This window comes from Mustela nivalis (genome assembly GCF_964662115.1).
Source record: "Mustela nivalis genome assembly, chromosome: X".
Taxonomy (NCBI): Eukaryota; Metazoa; Chordata; class Mammalia; order Carnivora; family Mustelidae; genus Mustela; species Mustela nivalis.
Window position 1 is genome coordinate 35,029,429 of NC_139040.1, and position 22,735 is coordinate 35,052,163.

The window sequence follows — 22,735 nt, forward strand, 5'->3', positions numbered from 1 at the left end:
CCCCTTCCTCAAACTCCTTTTGGCCTCACCCACTCTGTTTCCCATCCAGCCTGTCTTCTGTCTTCAAGTCCTTTTCTGAATCCATCATTTACTAGACCCATAAGCACTATGGCTTTGGGAAAGTCATATAACTTTTCTAAGTCTCAGTTTCTGCCCAGAAAATTGAGGTAATGCCTACTTCATAAGGTTGTTGTGAGGACCAATTTTACTATTCAAACTTAAGGGACAGTTACTTGGTAAAAGCAAGTCTTGCTAGCAAAATTTAAGCTATAAATATAAGTTCACAATTTCCAGAACATATCCATGATGACAGCCTCCTGCTCAGGTCTTCTAGACCGAAGGCATTTTAGAATCATTGATGGGTTTACTGTCACAAGAAAGTAGAATTATATCCCAGAAAGCAAGAGAACAAAGTTCTTTGGCTGTCAGTTGTATTTGACTCACAGCTGTCAAGAAAACATGGTGCATACTGCAGGTCATTAGGCACATGCCCAAATATGCCCTGGGGTGGTCTTACCCCAGCACCCAAATACCCAGAGAACAAAGCTGAGGTTCATAGAGAAGGGCCTTTCCTATTGTGTGATCTTTGCTTCCTGCAGCTGTTCCTTCATGGTATTTTGTGGGCGAGTAGTCTGGCTCATAGCACTGTCTCCACTGGCTAGCCACTGGCCCTATCAGATTGCGCCTGTGGAAAATGCTGTTGTATATTTCCTGAGCCTTACATCTCATTTCCTGAGCATATTTTGATTATCATATAATCCTCACATTTCCCTCAGCCCCTTAGCCAATAACAGAATGGCGGGAGACACAATCATCTTTTCAGCTCCTTTAATGTCCTTCTGCAGTGTAGTTGCTCAGGTCTTTTGGAGCAGCAGGACAGGCTACACCATTCAGCAAAGCCAGTAAAATGTAGTAATGCTGCGATAACCAACTGGATGCTTAGAAACCAGTCTTTGTGAATGAGGTTCCAAAACTGACAAATCTCCATGTCTTGCTTCAGGAAGCAGAAGCAAGGATAATAAGGATTTTTTGGTTCTGGAATGTTGCTTCTCTTGTTTCATGGAAACTCTTCTAACCCTCTAGGAAACGAATTAGGGTGGTTTAGAAAATTAGTTAGGCCACCAGTGGTCATTCTTCCAAATTGTTTGGCCGGCTGCAAAGACAGGGGTGTTAGTGCTAGAAAAGCTTCAAAAGACACTGAGGACTTTGTGGTGGGAGAGGAGGAATGGGGAAGAATGACAGAGGAAGTACTATTTTTTAAAAAGATTTTCTTTATTTATTTGACAGACGGAGATCACAAGTAGTCAGAGAGGCAGGCAGAGAGGTGGCGGGGCGGGGGGAGAGGCAGGCTCCCCGCTGAGCAGAGAGCCTGACACGGGGCTCAATCCCAGGACCCTGGGATCATGACCTGAGCCGAAGGCAGATGTTCAGCTCACTGAGCCACCCAGGCGCCCCCAGAGGAGATACTACTGGGATACTTGGGACGAGACTGTTCTTTCAGCTGTCTGGACCATCATTTAGGACACTGCACTATGAATACAATTCTAGTCAAACCTTGGTTAACTTCTCTGTTCTTAGGCAAAGCATGCTCATAATTAGTTCAGCATCAGGGCACCTTGAATGCAGATGCTAAAAGGGAAAAGAAAAGTGAAGTTTGGAGGTTATAAATGGAAGGTAATTCCTGAAAGAATAAGAAAGATTTGAGAATAATGTGGGACCTGGAAATACCAATGTTACAAATTTCTATATTTTACGAGAAGGTAATTTTCAAATATGAAGCAGATAATGCTTTAAACCAGGCAGTGGCTTCCTATTGCTGTGACTTAGGCTGGACCAGAATGTAAACTTATAAGGGTAGTGACACTGTCTATCTTCTTAATTCTTGTGCTTCCAGTAACTAACACGGTGCCTGGTACATGTTGGTGATTTGTAATTGTTGGCAGGTTGTCTTTCTCCAATAGGGCAACAATCAGCATGGGTAATGAATCCTCCTCATCTGGTATATCAGACTTTTTAAGAGTTTTATTTAACGTCTTGATGAAAATGTTCTCTATTCTTTTTCAGAAGTTTATTCATATTCAATATAAATATGTTCACAGAAAGATACTCATAGTTGTTAATATAACGCAATTTAGCTTAACTTACACTGAAAGTATACTGAAAATTGGTAAATAACAAGGTAAAAAAAGGGTTTATTTTTCATCTTTTATATATAAACCTGGTTTATTTTTCATCTTTTATAAATATAATAAAAAACCTGTCTCAAAAGTTGTTAAAGCAGGCAGCAATGAATCTTTTAGGACACTGCCCTAGAAATGAATTCTAGTCATTCTATATCACAAGTAATTTATCTTTGGTTTACTTCTGTATAATACACAAATTATACTCTAAAAGCTTAAAAGTTGGTACAGCAAAAAAAAAAAAAATTGGAATATTTTAGTGCCAACTAACAGTGTAGAGTGGGTAGACATCTATGTGTAACATACGAAACAACTATGAAAACTACCCTATTTTGGTTCATATTGTATGTAATTTTTAAAAATATACAAACTAAGACTGAAATAATTCTTTAAATCTGAGCCACAGCAATGTGATGGAACTGGCTTGTACCAGCTCAAGACAGTAGATTGCATGTATATTTTCCCAACTTCACTTTTATTGACTTCAAGTTGATAGCTTGCAGTTGGCCATGGTGGGAATATTTCCACCACGGAAATAAGCAAATGCTACAAATTAGGCCTTTCTTGGTCTCCTGCCAACTGAATCCAGTTACTAAATATTTATGAGCACATACATCGTTAGCTAACACTATCAGCTGATCTTCTGAGGACAATTAAAAAAAAACTCAACAAAATAGTTGTCAGTTTTGTTTTTTATAGAAACGTAAATATAAGTTTCATCTCTAGGTTTTCAGTCTAGAACTGATACTACAGCATAGGCAAGGTATACCTTCCGTATTCAACCTGACAGGCCATGGAGTATGCAGGGTTTCTTTTTATTGTGTTATGTTAGTCAGCATAAAATACGTCATTAGTTTTTTTTTAAATTAAATTTATTTATTTTCAGCATAACAGTATTCATTGTTTTTGCACCACACCCAGTGCTCCATGCAATCCGTGCCCTCTATTATACCCACCACCTGGTACCCCAACCTCCCACCCCCCCGCCACTTCAAATCCCTCAGATTGTTTTTCAGAGTCCATAGTCTCTCATGATTCACCTCCCCTTCCAATTTCCCCCAATTCCCTTCTCCTCTCTAACTCCCTATGTCCTCCATGCTATTTGTTAAGCTCCACATCATTAGTTTTTGATGTAGTGTTGCAGGATTCATTGTTTATTGCAAGCCCTTTTATGCAAACTCTCCAAAATTCAAGGGTAATGGTGTTCTACAAATGCCTCTATAAATAAATGGCCCTTTCTTATAGACTAGGAAAGAATACGCACCCCATAGTAAAAAGAAACTTTTTTGTTTAAAAAAAAAATCAAGTAGAGGCACCTGGGTGGCTCAGTGATTAAGCCTCTGTGGGGATAAAAATATATGTTTATAAAAAATAAAAAATAAAAAATAAATAAATAAAAATAAAGAGAAAAAAAAAAAATGCCTCTGTCTTCGGCTCAGGTCATGATCGCAGGACGGCTCAGGTCATGATCTCAAGGTCCTGGGATGGAGCCCCCGCACTGGGTGCTCTGCTCAGCGGGGAGCCGGCTCCCCCCACCCTCTGCCTCCCTCTCTGCCTACTCATGATCTCTTTCTCTGTCATATAAATAAATTGAATCTTAAAACAAAACAAAACAAAACCCAAGTAACCCCCCAAAAAGAAGCAACTTTGACAAAAGGGCAAAAATAAAGTATATGCTGATGAGTTGGGATTAAGGAAAAAAATCTAGAATTAGATTGTAGTGATGGGTTGCACAATTTGGGGAACATACTTAAAAAACTGAATTCCACACTTTAAAAGGGTAAATCTTTTGGTATGTGACTTAGGACTCAATGAAGTTGTCAGTAAAAAAATAGTTAAGGTATATTGGCTAACTACATAAACACAGGTTCAAAGGATAGTTAACAGAGAAATACATTTTCATGAGCTTAAAGAATATTTAGCTTATACTGATCTGTAGTATATGGTTAACTTCAAGGATTCTAAAAACCTGGTGAGGGTTGATTGGCACCTTAACAAAGATGAAAGCAAGCAGCATTTTTTAAAAAAATTTCCCTCCATTCCCCTTCTTTTTCAACCCCTTTCACTTAACAATTGACATAATGTCTCTATCAGCGTGGATTTAACCAGGGGTCAGCATCATTTTTTTTTTTTTCTGTTAAGAGTCAGATAGTAAACATTCTAGACTTCGTGGACCATAAGATCCTTGTAACAACTATTTAAATCTACAATTATAGCATGAAAACAGCCATAGATGATACATAAATGAGTAAGTTGTGGCTGTGTGACAATAAAACTATAAAACAGGCAGTCTATTGGATTTGGTGCATAACACAGCCTCTGGTTTGCTGACCTTTTGTCTAGACTGCAAAATGTTGTAGGGTGTTGATTTTGTTTGAGAAATTCTATTGCATAGAGCAATGGTTTACAAACTAGGGATAGGGGTAGGATATGTATCAGAATCATCTATCACTATACCTTGTCTTAGCAGGAACTCTTATTCCACACTCACCAAAGGCAAAATTTAGGTGTTCCTTGGGTCCCTGACCAATATCCATTTTTACGTTATTAAAAATATTATGTACCATCCTATCCTCTAATAAATTACAAGATGTGTTCCCCTCTTAATCTTTCCCCCATGATCTTAGAAAAGTAGGGCTAAATAGCATATTTCACTTATTTCTAAAATTTTTATCCACCCCATTCCTCTACCTCCCTCCCCTCCAGCAACCCTCGGTTTGTTTCCTGTGATTAAGAGTTTCTTATGGTTTGTCTCCCTCTCTGATTTCGTGAAAAGCACATTTTAAATGAAAAATTATCTAGAGTCACAGGATACAATCATTTTTTTCCCCTGAGAGAATTATCAACTGTTAAACTAAGAACAGGAAACAGGCCTCTACCCAATAAATTAGATCATTATTTAGTATACATTTAAGTTTTCATATTATTCCACTTAAGGGAACTAGGAACATAAGGAAAAAAGGATAAAAAGAGCTAAGTAAAAATGATCTCTACTTAGAGTTACAAATGATCAGTTCTCCAAATGATAGGTGTACCATTAAGCAAGGGGCAATATTTATTGATGCATAGAGTGGAATAAACTATTTTTCTTATGTCAAAATTTTTAGCTCTTATACAGTTATTACATGTATGCTAATATTGACTTATTTTTAATGACAGAGGGTCTAACATTTCCCTTAATACAGCCCTGCATCTGAAGCAGTGATTCTTAAAGGGACACCACCTGGGAAATTTTAAAACTTATCTCAGGACTCACACTGCCAAAAACCTGACATTTCACCTACTAGGTCATCTGTCACTCCCCCAGAGACTGCCTTCGTAAGACATTGTTACAGACAGGAATGTGGTTTATCAATGTGTTAGGGCAGGGAAAAAATGATAAAAAACTGCTGATGAAAAGTAAAAAGATAGACAAATGCATACATGAATATAAGGTTGTATCACTGATAAAAGACAGGATGCCCACTTGTATCCACAGCAGGCAGGAAAAACTTTCAACTTCGTTAAATAATTGGGGTACAATTAATCTGTCAAACTGCTAGTTCATTTATTCTCCTCTTTTAAATTGTTGTCACAAAATGCCAGAAAATAGGTCTGATAACCTTTATAGCATTATAGGTGGGCAAATAGGACATAGAAGTAAAGACACTTTGGACCAGTCTAGTAGGCTCTATTAAGTTAGACTGGTTACCATTCTTCCTTCCAAATCATTTTGTTTAGCAAAGTTCCCTATTCACAAGGCATCCTGGAGGGGAAATGAGACATATGTGAAAAACTAACACAAGGTAGAAGGTGATAAGTTTCTCAAAATAAATATGGAGTGCCAGGCTCATTCACAGGTGGGAGAGATGACATCAGGTTGGAGCAAAGCATCTGGCCAAACTCCATTAATCTCCAGACTTCTCAGTTATCTCTCTAAGCACAAAAGCAGTTTTTGGTGCTTTGGGATAAGTTAGACACTGACTTCTGGGAGTGCTGTTATTTTCAAAGAGGCATTTTTAAGCTTTTTCAATGTGTGATTTCAAGTTTCTTAAATGTAAAGTCATTAAATCTTGGAGCCATTGATTGCACTGTTGGAGCATCAGACAATGGAAATCAGTTGGAGAAAAAAGTCTATTCTGTCTTAGTTCATTCAGGCATGTGTTTTTTGTCATTTCCAGTCACTTAGGTCTGCTGCCTAATGTATATGGTGGAGATTATTTAGGGCTTTTAAGGAAAGTTAGGGAGAACCTCTATTCCTCCATAGACACGCGAGCAGCAGATGAGGAAGTGAGACAGAGATGCAGTTGTAACATGGGAGCGTACGTGTGCGTACACACACACACACACACACACACACACACACACACACACAGCTGATTTGGCAGCTGTGAGGATGGAGGTGGGGAACTCTGTGCCAGCCAAGCTACTCAAGTGTCTGCATGTCTGAGGCTGGATTTCAAGCCTCCAGCGTGTTTGGAGTTAATTCCCATTAGGTTGGACTCCGCCCCTCTCTCCCAAAGGTAAAGCAAGGTTTTCAGGCATCACTGCAAAGAGCAGCTGGGATTCCCATCCCCTTCTGACAAGCTGTAAGGAGAAGTTGTTTCTCAGATCTGAGTCTGAAGAGAGGGAACAAGTCAATCGGCGTGGTCAGAAGGTAAATTTGCAACTTGAGCCAAATGCAATGGAAACAGCTGGATAAGAAACTGCTTTTGCTCTCCCCTCGCTCAGCCCCTCTTCTCCCTTTCCTTTCTCAGGCTTCCTGTACTTTCATCTCATAGCTCAGAGAAGCTGTTTTCTTCCCAAAGAGGGCCTTGTGCATTTTTACTCCCTCATAGCCTGTTGTTTGCATAGAGGGTATGAGGAATCTGGGCTGGATTCCTATTTCCTATTGACAGGGGTTGAGGACCTAAGGGTTAACTGTCAGCTGATTTTCCCAGGAGAGTTGGTAACTTGAGGAGAGGAAGTCCATGTCTCTGGGAGCAGAGGGAAGGATTTTGCTTGGGACAGCTATAGAAAGAAGAGAGGATCCGGTTTGCTGGTGTGCTGGGTTGGTCTCTTAGAATTGCCTAAATTGGGATTACGGGACCAAAATGGGGTGATGGGGTTAAACTGAAATGCAGATGTTGAAGTCATTCAGTTGGGCTGGAAACAAAAGATTGTATTCACTCCATAAATATTTATGAGTTCCTACTATGTGCCAAGCATGATGATTTACAGAAAAACCTGAAAGAGTTTGACTATAAATCCATTCTCGAAAAGAACATTGGGCCCAATAGTTCCATTTTGTGGTGATGTTCAGCTTCTTGGGAAACTTCAAGTCTTCTCTATTACTTATGGTGGAATGGAATCTTTTCCAGTAGAGGGAAGAATAATGAGCACCCAGCCTAGTGTTAGGTGTACCACAGATGTCATTTCACTTGAACTATGTTTAATCATCTCCATTTTGTAGATGAAACTGAGACCTTGAGTTTTTTTTTTTTTAAATTTCAAAGTAATTTTTTTTTTTTTTTAAATTCAGACCTTGAGGTTTTAAGTGATCCTCTCAAGTTCATGTAACCTGTAAAGGGAAGACTTCAGGACCCCATCTCAGATCTGAATCCAAAACCTGGACCCTTTTCCACTAAAATGATATTTCTCAATCATCAGTTTCCAGTCAATTGAGAATTTTTTAAAATATGCAAATCTCATGAATTGTGTTTCAGTGACTCTGAGGAGAGTCATAGTGTGCATTTTGAACAGCACTGAGGGTGCTTCTATTGCAGAGGGGTTGGGGCCATCATTTTGAGAAATGCTCTTAATATACCACACTGCTTCTCATGTCTACCAAAGTGGTTGGTGAAGCATCTAGCCCACCTTCTTCCTATACTGTCCAGGTTCACTGAATGGAGGTGGTCAGCTGTGGTGGCATTCTATTCCCTATTAAGGCAACAGGTAGAGGTTCTACTGGGCAACAGCAGCAAGGATGGGACCATGAAACTAAGGGTGTAGAGAGATACAGTACGAGTTAGCCCACTGTTGATAAGACTTAACAGTGTCTTGCCAGAGCAGGCTGGTAGGAATGGTTTCTAACTGATGAATGGGACTCCGAGCTGACCAACTGATCACTGATGGTAGTGGCATCTGTCTAGTCAGAATAAGAACTGGGACGAAGAGTTCTAATTAACACCTCATCAAAGCAGAAAACAAATGGGGAGCTCAGTAAGCACAACTTTTTTTGCAGGAAAGGGAGGTGTTCATATGAAATTTAGGGAAATCATTCCAATTCCCACCCTTTCAACCTCTAGCTCTAGAGAAAGGGAATAGCCCAGGACCTGACATGGAGGATCTTTGTAAGGTTCTCTCTCTGCATGGCCAAATTGATTATTCAGTAATAGCCTTCCAGGTTGTCAGTGATTCAGTTGGTTTTCTGTCTCCACGTACTCTCTAATTTCCTGCCTTCAACTGCCTTACCTGTTTGTGAACATCTCAGATGAAAGTAAACAAATAAACCAAATAGTTAGTTTTGCTAATCTTTTTATTTCTAGAATAAAAGAGGAAGGAAGAAGAGAGAAGGCTTAGAAAGAGATCAGCAAGCATGACAGCTGAGGAATTTGAAAGATAAGGCTTAGGTCAAAAGGGAGACATTAAAAGCAGAGTAGAATAGTGGTGCCAGGGACTGGTGGGAGGGGGGAATAGGGACTTGTTGCTCAATGTGTGTCAAGTTTCAGATGCTAGATGAGTAAATTCTAGAGATCTTCCATATATCTTTGTGCCTGAAGTTAACAGTACAGTGTTGTGCGTACTTTGAAATAAATAAAGAGGATAGATCTCACCTTGTATTCTTTGCAAAGACACACACACAAACCAATACAAGGAATTTTTGAAGGTTATGAGTATGTTTTATTAACTTGATTGTGGTGATGGTGTTAAAAATATTAACATATGTCCAAACTCATTGAGATGTATGTGCTAACTGTGTGCATTTTTTTGGATATATCAATTACACAAATGGGAAATAAAGCCCTTATAGTAACTGCATCATGTGATGCTTTCAGGCATAGGAGAACTTGGAGTCACTCCCATTGCAGAGATATACAGAGGAGGAATAATTCCTGAAGGACTCAGGTGGCAGGAAATAAGGAGAGAAATGCTTGGGGCTGTCTGAAGTAGAAAGATCTAGAATGTTCAGGTTCAGGGTACTTATATATCCAACTCTATACAAAGAACTATGTTGGGCAAAGACATGACTCTAGAGTGTAGCCCTATTTACCACCAGAAGCATTTGCCTGTGTATCTTGCTCATTTCCTACAAAAGTCTCAACACTGCATATGATGTGTTTGTAACAGGGTTGGCAGGTAGGCAATGCACACCATCTGGGGGGCATGAGGAGAAAGGCCTGTTCATATTCCTTTGCCAACACCAGTGCCAACAAACCCACTCTTTACAGACCAGTCTGAAACCAATAGTCTTGCAACCATGTTTTCTTTAGCAGCTGCAAGTCAGAAATGCCCTTTCTGACCACTTCATATTCTGGTCACTGGGTGCTTTGCCTGGACCCTGTTACCTTTGGTAAGGTAGTGCTTTCCTTAACTCAAAAGTTATATGACAAGCTCAAATGGGGACAAAAGTATTTGAGTCTTTGTCTGTGAGGACTGGGGAGAAAATGAGGTCAAGGAAAGACTTGGTTTCTTTTCCTCCACCGAAAATATAATAAGAGTTTTTCCAGTTTCATTTGATAGTAAGTGCCTATGTATGAGTACATACACATGAGAGTGAAAAGGTGAAAACAAATAATCAAAGACATGACAATGAGACACCACAGAGAGAGGTAGAATGCTCATTTTAGGGGGAAGAGGGCTAAAGGTAAGCTCCCAGAAATCTGAGTTGATTAAGGGCTCTCATCTGGAAGACCAGCCAAGCTCTTCTCCATTCTCTCTGAGGTTGCAACCAAAGAAATTATCCTTATGTTACAGCACAGAAGGTTTCAAATGAGACAAAATGAATGATTTATTGACAGTGAGAGTTGTTAACATACTGAGAAAAATCAGAGTTCCCTTCTCTGGAGTTCTTTAAAAGCAATATAGATAACCATTTGACATGTATGGCTTAGGTGGTTTTCCTGCCTCAAAATGTTGAAGTGATTCCTACCCATGAGTCTGCATTAGAATGATGATCATCTCTCTAAAGATTAGTGAGCATTAGCCTTCAGTAAGGACAGTAAATACAGAACACACTTCATGCTTCCACCCTGGTTGTCACAAATTTCTGGCCACACTCACTGCATTACATACAACTACTCTCAGAAACAGGCACATGACCCATTTAGGAGATGAAGAAACTAAGGGATGAGGGACCATGTGACACCTAAAGAGAGAGGATCAATAAGAATCCTATCAATATCTTGTTACTGGACAAATTAGCAGGAGCACCAGAGTTGAGTTCTTGTTTTCTGAACTCCAGTGTAACTGTGTGGTTAGAATTCCAGGACAGGGAAACACAGCCATTGCATACATGACATATACAGAAAGAATAAAGATAGAATGAAGTATAGCACTGTGCATGATTTTTATTTATGCACAGAGACTTGGCTAGTTCCTGGGATTGAACTTGGATTGCTTTGGAAGAGTGTCATGGGTGGACATCCATTGCAAGCCATACAGGAACTAAAAGTGTTTTCCTGAATGTACCTCCTTGGCTGGCACATGGGAACATGTAGCAGTGTGCTTGCATAGACTCCACATGGCCCAATGCCTCCCTGAACAGCCACAGGCGAAGCTGAGTTAGGGCTTATTCTATGCTCAGAAAACATTGAGCAATTGGATCTCTGAGTTCTCTTCCTTGACTGCATGAGGTCACATCTATGATTCAGAGAGGTTTACATTCAGAATACATAGGCTTCATCTCTCCATTGTTTAATGCCATGGTTACTTTTAACTTCATATTGAGTCCTGGGAAGAGAACATTAGAGAATTATCTGTGGCAGTGATTCTCAGCTTGTTGTCCTCGAACAGTGCTGGCTCACCACACCTTTAGTCCTAAAGAGGGTGATTAACTTTCCTAGTTTTGTCACTGTGTAAGTCCCACATCCCAGGAAATCCTTTAGTTCCAGGAGAACTGGCATGATTGGTTGTCCTAGTCCTCAGTGAAATAAGGACAATGGGTCTTTCCTGAAATTAAAAGTATTTAAATTCTGAAAGCTGATGAGTTTCTCTAAAGCTAAGCATACGTAATTTAAACTGGATTTTGTGATTCTGCCTTCTTACAACTTGGCTTCAAAATTCCATTTTAAAAATAAAATTATAGTGACAGTGGTTGGTAGTATTGTAGTTTTTTTTAAAAACATCCTTATTTGTTACAGATTATGATTATCATTTTTTAACAATTTAAAAAAATAAATAAAAGATTTTATTTATTGGAGCATCCAGATGACTCAGCTGGTTAAGCATTTAACTTCTGGTTTCAGCTCAGGTCATGATCTCTATGTCCTGGGATCAAGCTCTGCATCCAGCTCCACACTCAGTGTGTAGTCTGCTTCAGATTCTCTCTCTCCCTTTTCCTCTGTATTAGAATGACGACCATATCTCTGAAGAGATATGGTCAGCCCCTCCTCGCCATGCCTGCACACTGTCCTCTCTCTCAAAATAATGATTTTATTTATTTACTTATTTGTGAGAGAGAGAACCTGCGTGTGCGCCTGTGCACACATGAGTTGGGGAAGGGTAGGGGTGGGGAGAGAGAGAGAGAACCTCCAGCAGACTCTGCACTGAGCATGGAGCTGGGTACAGGGCTTGACCTCACAATCCTGAGATCATGACCTGAGCCAAAATCAAGAGTCAGACTCTTAGCCGACTGAGCCACCTGGGTGCCCCCAGATGATGCTAATCTAATGTCAGACCCCCACCTTTTATTTCTATTATAGCCTAGGTACCACTCAGTGATAAAGTTTCTTTCTCCAACTTAAATTATCTGCCCTTCTACTGGTTGTCATACCGAGACTTTTGATCTCAAAGTGATGACGTTTATGGGCAACATATGGGGTTGGTTCTGACTAGAGTTGCTGAGCTTGAAACGGCTAATGCTCTTATTCTACTGGTTTACACACTGCTTAGAGAAAGCGGCCTTCCTCCTACCTTCCCAGTTTGCATTTCTAATTCTTTCCCCATTCTTAAACATTTTTTTCAAGTTCTGGCTGGGAAACCACAGAGGCTTTTAACTGTAATATTATTGGGGTGATAAAGGAGAACATGGGGGAAAGGTGGTGGGTGAATGAGAAGTGCGTTGTAATGGCTGTTCCATTAAATTACTGTGCAACCTTGGGCAAGTCACTTAGCTTTCTGACCCTCACTGTGCTCATTTGTAAATTGGAGGTGACTTTTTATTTTATTTTATTTTTTACCAAACAGAGAGGGTTGTTGAGCAGAGTTCATGAAATAATGACCTTTGGAAGGGGGTATGTTGATGCAGCCCTAAGCATTTGTCAGCTGGTTTCCTCTCATCCTCCCGCCTGGGCTTCTTCACTGGGAAGTGAGACCATAATAGAGGGCTGCTTGCATTTCTCATAATATTACAAACTCTAAAATAACAAGCATAAGCATTATCTCATTGTGGCCAAGTGTACCTGTTTTCTAACAGCAATTACTTAAAACTAGTTCCTCTTCTCCCATTGGCTTTCAATCCCTCATCACATCTTCTCACCCTGCCCGCCTTGGGTACAAAACCTCATTCCCAGGGGCCCAGCTCAGGGCACTTTCTTCCCAGGCCCTGGCATTCCAAAGTAAGCACCTGCAATTTATGATCCCTTCTCTCTTCCTGCACAAAACACATAGCAGACAATACATATGTTTCAGGAGGGGAATTGTGGTAGACTGAAAACAGAGCATTATGCTAAGAATCAAATAACTGGGCTCCAGTCTGGCCAGTGTACTCATAGCCCTTTACCCTTGGGTAAATCATTTCCTCTTTGGATTCCAGTCTGCAAAGTGTTGGGGGAGGGGTGTTAGTACTATGTAGTAGATAAGTACTCGCCCAGGAATCTGCAGATCAGGTTTCTTATTCCGGTTTTGCTGCTTGCTGACTTTTTCTATGACTTGGGGGAAATGATTTCCCCCTTTACTGGGCCATGTGCCCCATATGTAAAACAAGAAGGTTGAATTAGGTGATTCATTACAGTCCTTACCAGCCTGGAAATTGGCTGCTTCTATGAAATGGGTTTCATTAGACAAACATGAGTTGGAGTGTCTGCTCTGTGCCAGACGTGTTTGTGAAAATGTCCACAGCTGGGCACAGTCCCCAAGACCCTGAGTATAACTGCTGCTTGTTCCTGACAATGTCTTAGACGGGCAATATGGTAGCCCCATACACCCAGTGCCTGTATTCCCGCTTACCTTGCGTCCCCACTGCTGAACCTTTCTCCCACCACCTGTAGCTTTAAGCAACGGTGATGAATCATGGAGAAGTTTCTGAAATATACTCCACCATCTGCCTGCTGGAGACATTCACGGTGCTGTCATCAAGCTGCAGTGTGGTCTCTGCCCTAATTGAGGCCAGAAAGCAATGGCAGATTAATGGAGTTGGGAGGGAAGTGGTTGATTTTTAACAGAGGGGTCTGTGAAAGCCATTTTGTGAGCTGGGCTGAGATTAGATCTGAAAAAACTCAGCATCTTGAATCTGAGATTACTTGTTCCAGAAGGCACCTTGAAATGTCCTTACAGTTACAGATGTATGTTCCTACTGCCAGGCAGGGGGTACTTGATCCATTTCAGAGAGAGGAGAAGCTTTCCTGACTATATCGAGTAAAGGATGAGGCAGGTTTTCTTAGTAGACCATCTAGAGTTAAACAACCCTCACTGCTTAGAAAGTTGCATCCCATATTGTTTTTGGGGAAAAAGTGACTGAACAGCGCTCACTCAGTGACAACGATGGGGTGTGAGACAGACACCCCTTGTTTTATTCTAAATGTTACAACCCTGTGAACAGTTCATACTGATGTACTACTGGATATCCTACATAGGCCCCATGGGCACATCCTTTAACTCCATAGTGAGCTCTCCTTCCCTCTTCTGTCTTGTAGGAGGGGCAGCCCTGTAAGTTGTCTTCCATCTTCTCCCTTCCTTCTTCCTTTATTCTCTGAAAACAACTTGGTTTCTGACCCCCTTGAGATACCATCTTCTTCCAGGTTCCCAGGACAGCAAGGCCATTCCACTGGAAGCTGACGATTCTCTGGGCTGCCTTGGTTTCATTCCAGTTTCAGCTCCTACCACTCATTTCATGCTAGGTAGATGTCAAGAGTTAGTTGAAACCTCACTAATTATGCTGCATTTGAGTTGGCCGAAGAGTCACTAATTCAGTTCTATGGTTCTTCTATTGCAGCCTAGAGACCCTAGAACTCTGAATCAGGTGGGAGGAAGGGAAGATGGGAAAAGTGCTGGAAAGCAGAATCCCAGAAGGACCTAAATGGGCCTCGAAAGAATGATCTTATCCAAAGGCAAAGACCAAGTTGTCTATAAACAAGTCCTAGGACTGGCTAGCCAGATGAAAAATAGGCCAATGGAGCCTACATGCTAACTTTCTGCATTTGGTACTATGACCCAACTCATCTCCCCATCCCTGCAGAGAAACCTGGGACCATGAGGAGCAGCCTGACACTGGTGGGGACCCTCTGGGCCTTCCTGTCCCTTGTTACTGCTGTGGCCAGTTCTACCAGTTACTTCCTGCCTTACTGGCTCTTTGGATCCCAGCTGGGGAAGCCAGTGTCATTCAGCACATTCCGGAGGTGCAACTACCCTGTGCGGGGAGAGGGGCACAGTCTGATCATGGTGGAAGAGTGTGGGCGCTATGCCAGCTTCAGTGCCATCCCAAGCCTGGCCTGGCAGATGTGCACGGTGGTGACAGGTGCCGGCTGTGCTCTGCTGCTCCTCGTGGCACTGGCTGCTGTCCTGGGCTGCTGCATGGAGGAGCTCATCTCCAGAATGATGGGACGTTGCATGGGAGCAGCACAGTTCGTGGGAGGTAAGACTGTTGTGGGGGTTGGGTAGGTTGTGGAGCTTGGCAGTGGGGGTAGGGGTGGGAAGTGTTTATTTATGGAGAAATCCACTCTCAGCCCCTCCCCTTTACCCAACCCAAAGGCTATGAATGGGACCTCCTTTGAAACACCCAGCCTAGGACTCCCTAAACTGCCATTTACACCAAGACTTTATTCGCAGCAAAATTGACTAGCAGCAAAGTTGATATCTGGTTTGTTCGCCCTCCATTTCATCACCTTCTTCTGCCTGAATAGTGCCCATTTAATGACATTATCCAGATCCACTTTTCAGGGATAACAATGTGTACTCTAAATATACTTGGTATCTAAAAGCCTTGATCTCTGATAGTTATCTCAGAGGACAGTGAGCTGATAAACATGTAGACACAAGTGCTAATTACTAACAAGTTTGATGTATGATCCTCACCAAAGAAATACAGCTCTAAAAGTGAAATGCTAGATACCAGACAGACTGTCATGACTGCTTATTTGGCCTATATCTCTCTATAGCTAGCCCTGTCTGGTAGCCTTTAGCTGTCTACCACCCTGAGCCCTTTTATGATTTGAGAGTGGCAACTTAGCTTCATTTGAATTTCTAAGAGTTGCTAGCAGAGAGTGAGGAGGGACTAACTGGTAGAAATCAGAAGGCCAGTAGCAACAGCTTCCATCAGACTCCAACCATTAACAGTGGCTTCTGTTCCCAGCTTGCTTGGGCTTGACTGAGACATTTATGAAACCCTTGCCATTCTCCATAGGATACATTTTAGTTTGTCCCACTTCCTAGGTCAGGAAAATCAAAGAAAATTCTTGAGGAGGTATGTGGGTAGGTCATGGAGCTTTAGATACTCATAGACTGAGTGGGGAGGTACTTTGGCTGAGTGATAGGTGTCATACAGAGGAAGTAAAAACATCAGCACCCTTTACATCTCATATGTTTCCCCTTATAGAATGATTCCCCATTGACTCGTGCTCATAGGAACATGGCCACAGTATTTACACTTAGAGGAGGGATTTTAAAGTTCAAGAATAAAACACCATTTGACAGTAGTCATGGAAGGAGTCAACACCCAAGGCATGGTAGTACAAGGTTTATCCCTGGATATGTGAATGATATTGGGCAGGTTGCTAAATTCTAACAGCTTCCCCATCTGTAACACCAGCCAAATGAGTGTCATTCCTATTACCTTTTTAGAAACTGGTGCCTGTCACGTTTTTATCAGATGTAGGGGAATGGTGAAGATTGCTTGGACGTATCATATTTTCTAGAAGCCCCTTGGCACATGATCATATAACCCAAGGGTCTTCAAAGACTTTGGATCTGACCTCTTACAGATACACTCTGCCAGTGTCAGGAAGCGAAACCTGAACAGCATGTTTAGCACCATGGATAAAAGACACAAGAGAAGGAACTGTGGGGGTTAAGTTTAAGCTTGTTCAGCTAAGGGGAATTGATTTTGTTGCTCCAGGTCTGGCAGCTTCTCGGCAGCTAGTGCATTAACTGAAATACATTAGTGGGTGGAGCCAATTTGTTTTAGGTCTGGTTTATCTCTGCCAGACCCCAAACCACTGAAGAGATGGAGTATCCATTAAGAACAACCTCCTCCCCCTCCTGACTCTTGTTCCCCAGTTTGGCAGCTGCCCACAGAGATGAACGGTGGGAAGTGAGAGAGACAGGAAGAAATAAAGAGCTGCTGGCCTGAGTCAGACTTAGCAAGGTGACCTGATGGGGCCCTTGGGTCCCATTTGCTCCACCTGCAGCTGATCCAGCTGGACAAGCCTAGGGTCCAGAGAGCCTTCCACTGGGACCTTCATGCCCTGCTCCAACCGGTGAAGGAAACATCTGGCCAGGAGATTATTTCAACCTTGGGGATGCTGAGGTTTCCAACCAGCTGGCCCCTAGTCCCTGAGAACAAGGTCATTATTCACATTCCCCTGTGTATACATATGCAAGATGCTTGTGAATTGTTCTCTATCTTCGGTAAGAGCTAAACAAAGAAGAAATAGTTGAGAAGCAAATATAAGGAACTTCTTGGCAGGAAAAAGTGTAAGATCTTGGATTGAGTTACTTGAGGGAGGCCAAGAAACTTTCTAGAGCATGGAATGTATCAGGATCACCTGGAGTGCTTAAAAAATGTGGACTCCCCATCTCTCCCATCCTCTTTCCCATTCTGATATACATAGGAACAGGTGGAAGTCTGGTGTTTTGAAAAATCTCCCCAGTGACTCTGATGTGTACACTGTGTTCCCTTTCTTCAACTCAAGTGAGAAACATCACCCTGGACATTTTTTTTTTCTTTAAGGAGATAGAATTCAACATACCCAGACAGGCACCAGTGTTTTTTTTTCCATGCACGGTCCTAATGCTATATGCTTCAAGCTCAATGAAAATTGCCACTGGAGACAGATCACTGAGGACCTGAATCAAGGAAAGGGAACTATTTTTCTAAAAACCATTATCTTCTCTGGAAACCATGCATTTCCTGGACAATCCTTCAAAGTTTCACTGGCATCATTTCATTTATCCTTACCATGCTAAACAAGGATAAAAGTGGCTTTCTGTTTGGGAAAATAGTATTTAAAGTAGTAAATAGTATTTAAGTAGCAAATATTTGTGTAGCAAATTGGAACGGAGCAGAGAATATGGGTCAGGGCTCCTGAATCTCAGCCCAGAGCTTTATGCACTGGTACTATTGATTTTTCCTTACCCCCTTGAAGATGAAATGCTATCACAATGTTTTTCAGAGTGGTCCATGAAACACCTGTGTAAGAATTACCTGGGTGCTTGTTAGTGCCATTCTAAGCCTACTGAATCAGAACTGATGTCTTCCACTCTGTATTTTACACAGCCTTTCAGACTGATTTATTTTTTACAATATAGTATAAAATAGTTCAGAGGTATGTACCACTCAGCTTAAGAATATTACCAATACAGTTATAGTCGCCTTCATATCCTGATCACGGTCCCTTGTTCCTAGAGCAAAGGTAACTACTGTCTTTGATTTGTTATCATTCTCCAGCATGATTCCAGTACATGCTAAAATTTGAGAGCCTCTGCTCAGTTTCATTCACAGTGTTGCTTTTTTCTAGAATTCCCTTTTCTTCCATCTCTGTCTGTAAACATCTGCCTATTTCTCAAAGTTCATGTCAAATGCAGCCTCTGTGTGAAGACTCCCATGATCTACTTCAAATATCGCTCACAGAAGTAAATTGTCTTGTAACTCCGAGAGAATATGGGGTCCAATGAAAGGGAGAGTGAGTGGGGAGCTCCCTGGGCAGGAAAAGCTGAGATTATAGCTGGAGGGCAGACTTAAAAATTTTCTACTGTGTTTGAGTTGAAGTGCTCTAAGAGCAATAAATTGAGCAAATTAATAACAAATAAACCCATACTAGACTTTTGCTCAGGTAGTAAATTCAGACTACCTAATAATCATATTTAGGCAGATATTTGGTGGAGAGTATAACAATGATTGCACACTTAGTATTTGTACTTATGAATGGCTGGCAGGGGGGAAGTGAAGGGGGTCGATAGCACCCAGGGAGAGGGCTTTCTCTGCCCAGAGACAAAGATTTGTCATCTACCTAATGGAGAATGTGCAGTTTGGAGGAGTTTATACAACTGTTGGGATGTGGTGAAGTAGTTAATTCTGGCATCAGGGGAACGTTGACTGTAGCTGAGAAGTAATTTCAAAGAGGGTTCCGAGTTCATCCAAGAAGGTGAGTGTGAAGGTTTGAGCCGAAACAGAGTAAAGTGCTTAACTCCAGTCCTCTGCTTGGTCAGAGAAGTGAATACTAGCCATAGCAACCATGTTTGGGGAGGACATTTGGTACATTTTGCAATAGGGGATTCTTGTAGAAAGAAAACTTGAGGAAGGGAAGCAAGATGTCAGTCCAACTGGTCACTGTATAGTAGAGAAATAAGGATAATAAAATACCCTTTCTAGAGGCAGATGAGAATAAGAAAGTTCCTAGCGGAACCAGGAGACATATGTGGTTGGAGAGGTAATAAGTCCAGGAGTTAGCAACAGCACCTAGAGAGGTGGGAGTCAGGGCTATAGGTCATATGTGGCAGGGCTGGGATTTAAACTAGTTTTCTCTGCCATCAGAGCTGCTGTTCTTCATATTTTTAGTGGTGTTTATCTTAAGTGTTGGTACCAGAAGCAGATGCATCAGCATCACTAGGGTGCTTTTGAAATGCATATTCCTAGACTACAGTTGTTGAATCAAATATCTACGGCTGAGGCCCAAGAATCAACATTTTTTAATAATCCCCACTCTTCCAGAAGATGGCAAGGCCTGGCACTGGCAAATGACTTCTGCATTTCTATTTGAAGCTCATCTTCAGAATCCCAAATTGATGAGAACTTTTGGAAACAAACATAACTGAGGATAAATTACCTTGTGAGTTCATTTTTAAAATATGTCTCCCAGGACACATCTTTCTCCAGCTATGAGCAAATGTGATGGAATCAGCTATCAGTTACAAGTCAAACATCTCCATGAAGCCTGTGTACAAGCTACTGCACTCATCTATCTAAAAGGCAGGAGGGAGGATAGGGAATGGGAAGAGTAGGAGGCCTGGTTGGATAGAGCTTGGGGCCACACGCACTGGGGCAGAACACATGCCTGGCCAAGATTTCTAGTCTCTGGCTTGATGCCTGCAAAAAATTGCAAGATAACAACTCCAGCCAGGAAGCTTTTGAATTGAGCCCTGTTGAGCATTTGACTTTTCAGCTGTATTTTTTATGAGGACAAAGAGTTGAGGAAGAAATTAGCACGGAGAAAATAGGTGGAAAGTGAGAGAGGAGTCATAGGGAGAGGCTGCTGTTTAATGAAAATAATTTTTTTGTCGAACACTTTCTATATGCTAAGCACTTTCTAAGTATTATTTCTTGAAACAGCCCTATAAGATGGAGTACTATATTCTCATTTTAAAGTCAAGATAAATGAGGCACAGAGAGATTAAGTGACTTGCCAAAAGTCACATACAGACTCTAGGTGGCAGAATTGGAATTTGAACTTAAATCTAGACTGACTACAGAACCTGTTCTCTCTTTTTCCCCATCTTATTAAAATGTAATTGACATACAACACCCTGTAAGTCTAAGGTGTACAATGGGATAATTGGATACACATATATATTGTGAAATGATTACCATAATAAGGTTGGATGACACATCCATCACCTCACATCATGTTTGTGTATGTGTGTGGTGAGAACATTAAAGAGCTATTCTTTTAATGACTTTCAAGTATAGAATATGATATTGTTCTCTGAAGTCATTGTGTTGTGTTGTCTCTCTGGATGGAACACCTATAAGATTCCTAGTGCTTGCTAGAGATATTGTTGTCAAAAAGTAGTCATTTCTGGATACCCATCTCCGGAACAGCAGAGCTTGTAAGGGTTGATGATCACTCTGATTAGTGGGAAAAACTGTTGTCAGTAACTGGCAATGTGACCATAGGTAAATCTCTTTCCCTCTCTGAGTCTCAATATCCACATCTGTAATGGGGACAAATTGGAGTAGGTAAACTCCAGAGGCCTTTCTCTCTTTAAGATTCTATGTCTGTATCTGGTGTCTAGGATGATCTCCCATCCCTGCTATGAAGATACCTTCAGAAGGCTTCCCCCTTGGGTAGCATGGGCAAAGGAAGCTGTCTGTCAGGTACACATAATATACTCTGAAACAGATGCATTTATTGGACACCTATTACATACCAGGTGCCAAGTGTTCCTCCCTTCCAGGAACACACACGTTAGTGAGGGAAGCAGACCTCAGTCAGTTGTAAAGCATATATATCTCGGGATATTTAAATCACAGGATTAAGCACAGGGTGCTATGGGAACAAAAAGAAGGAATATGTAACTTAGTCTGGAGGTGGGACCTTGGGGCTGGTGAGAAAGGCTTCCTGGAGGAGGTAATTCCTGACCTGAGCTCCTCAACCTGGTAAGGTCTGAGGAACAAGAGAGGGCTGAGGAAAGTAAAAGGTTCCCCTTGCCATGTTGAGGCAGACACTTAGCCAGCAGGAATACCTGCTTGAGAAATCAGAGTTCATGCCAGTCCCAGGGTTCTGAATGTGGAGGTTGGAAAGCAGAACTGCTGTACTTTTATGAACTTATGTTCTTTTCTTCCTAGTTTGTGTGGAAAAGCTCACTTTTTAGTAACTCTTCCCTCAAAGGATATATATACTAGAAGCAGGAAAAGGCTTAGATTTCATTTCCAATTTTGTCCTTAACCCACTGTGCATACTCTGGGTTCCATATTCTGGCTCATACCTCCTCATCTCTCAGGATTTCCGTTTATCTGTGGTACAAACAAGCAAACAAAGGAAGCCCTAAACAAATAGGAGTGCTGTTCCATTGTCAATGGATAAATTCCAGAGCCTAGAAAAGTCTTTGAGTGACCAGCTTCATTTCCTTTAAGACTATGAGACAGATAAGAATGCCTTCTAATTTTAAGCATTCCACTGAAGGGAATTTCTAGCCTTAATTGGTCATTCTTTTAGTTTCTAAACCCTCTCTCACTCTCAGAAAGTTATCACTATTATCCTATTTAAACCTTTCTTTTTTAAAAGAACATTTTTATTTATTTATTTGAGAGAGCGAGGAAGAGAGCACAAGCAGGGGGAGGGGCAGAGGGAGAGAGAGAAGCAGACTTCCTGTTCAGATGCAGGGCTCAATCCCAGGACCCTGGGAACATGACCTGAGCTAAAGGCAGACACTTAACTGACTGAGCCACACAGGCACCCCTAGATAAGCCTTTCTTGCTATTTCTTAAGGCCCTCATCTTTTTCTCTGGACTCATGGAATAGTGAGAAAAGCTGGTTGCCATGTTGCAAACAAGCTTAGAGTACTTTGTGATCTTCTTCCAAAAGGATTCATCTTAAGACAAAGAGGGCTTATTAGCTTCTCCTCAGTGGGGAAAGAGAGGTGGAGGGGAGGCCAGCAGTCTCTGGAATATTCTGCCTTTCACTGTCCAGCTGAGCCCCAGAGCTCTGGAACCTCTAAATATGCCGTTCATTCATCATTGATCAAACACCTTCTCTGTGGAGGTTCTGTGTTATGTGCTAGATTCTGCATTTATATTCGTGGCACATCACTTTCCCATAACCTTTGGTATAGCACCTGAGTATAGTGTTCTTGTTATTAGGCTCTCTTGGTTGCTAGTAGGAGAGGCTCACTTGAGTTCTTTCACTAAAAGGGAGTTTATTATAACACAAGGAAAGTGAAACTGGAAAGCCATTGGGAAGGACTGGATTTTCTGTAGCTCTTTCAGGGGGAGTATGGAGTTTTTCATCACGGTGTATCTGCTTCATACTACTGTATCCTTTTTCTCTAGCAATCAGTTCACTCAGCTTCCCCAGAATTGACATCTGTCCATAACTTTGAATTGAACTTGGCTTCAGCTTGACACAGACTTGATTCTACCTCTTGGTGTTTTTCCTCTAACTTCTACTCTATCTGCTAACTAGCTCAGCATTTCTGTTTCTTGATTAAAATTTCCAGAAAGAAGAATCTGGCCCAACTCTTCTCTTCATGCCAGGTTATGATGTCAGCTTTCACTGGCCAGCCAG

At 41.5% G+C, this 22,735-nt stretch overlaps 1 protein-coding gene across 4 annotated transcripts in view; it reads left to right on the forward strand.

Moving 5' to 3' along the window:
* LHFPL1 (LHFPL tetraspan subfamily member 1) overlaps nucleotides 1-22,735 on the forward strand; it is a 97,126-nt gene that overhangs the window by 45,797 nt on the left and 28,594 nt on the right. For 2 of the 4 annotated variants that reach the window (XM_082716429.1, XM_082716427.1), the window contains exons 1-2: nucleotides 6,717-6,816; nucleotides 14,755-15,150. In XM_082716429.1, the coding sequence (XP_082572555.1) occupies nucleotides 14,769-15,150 (382 nt within the window). In that variant the 5' untranslated portion in view covers nucleotides 6,717-6,816; nucleotides 14,755-14,768. Of the gene's footprint in view, nucleotides 1-6,716; nucleotides 6,817-14,736; nucleotides 15,151-22,735 lie in introns of those variants that run through there. The other 2 variants (XM_082716428.1, XM_082716426.1) reach the window with 2 other exon arrangements.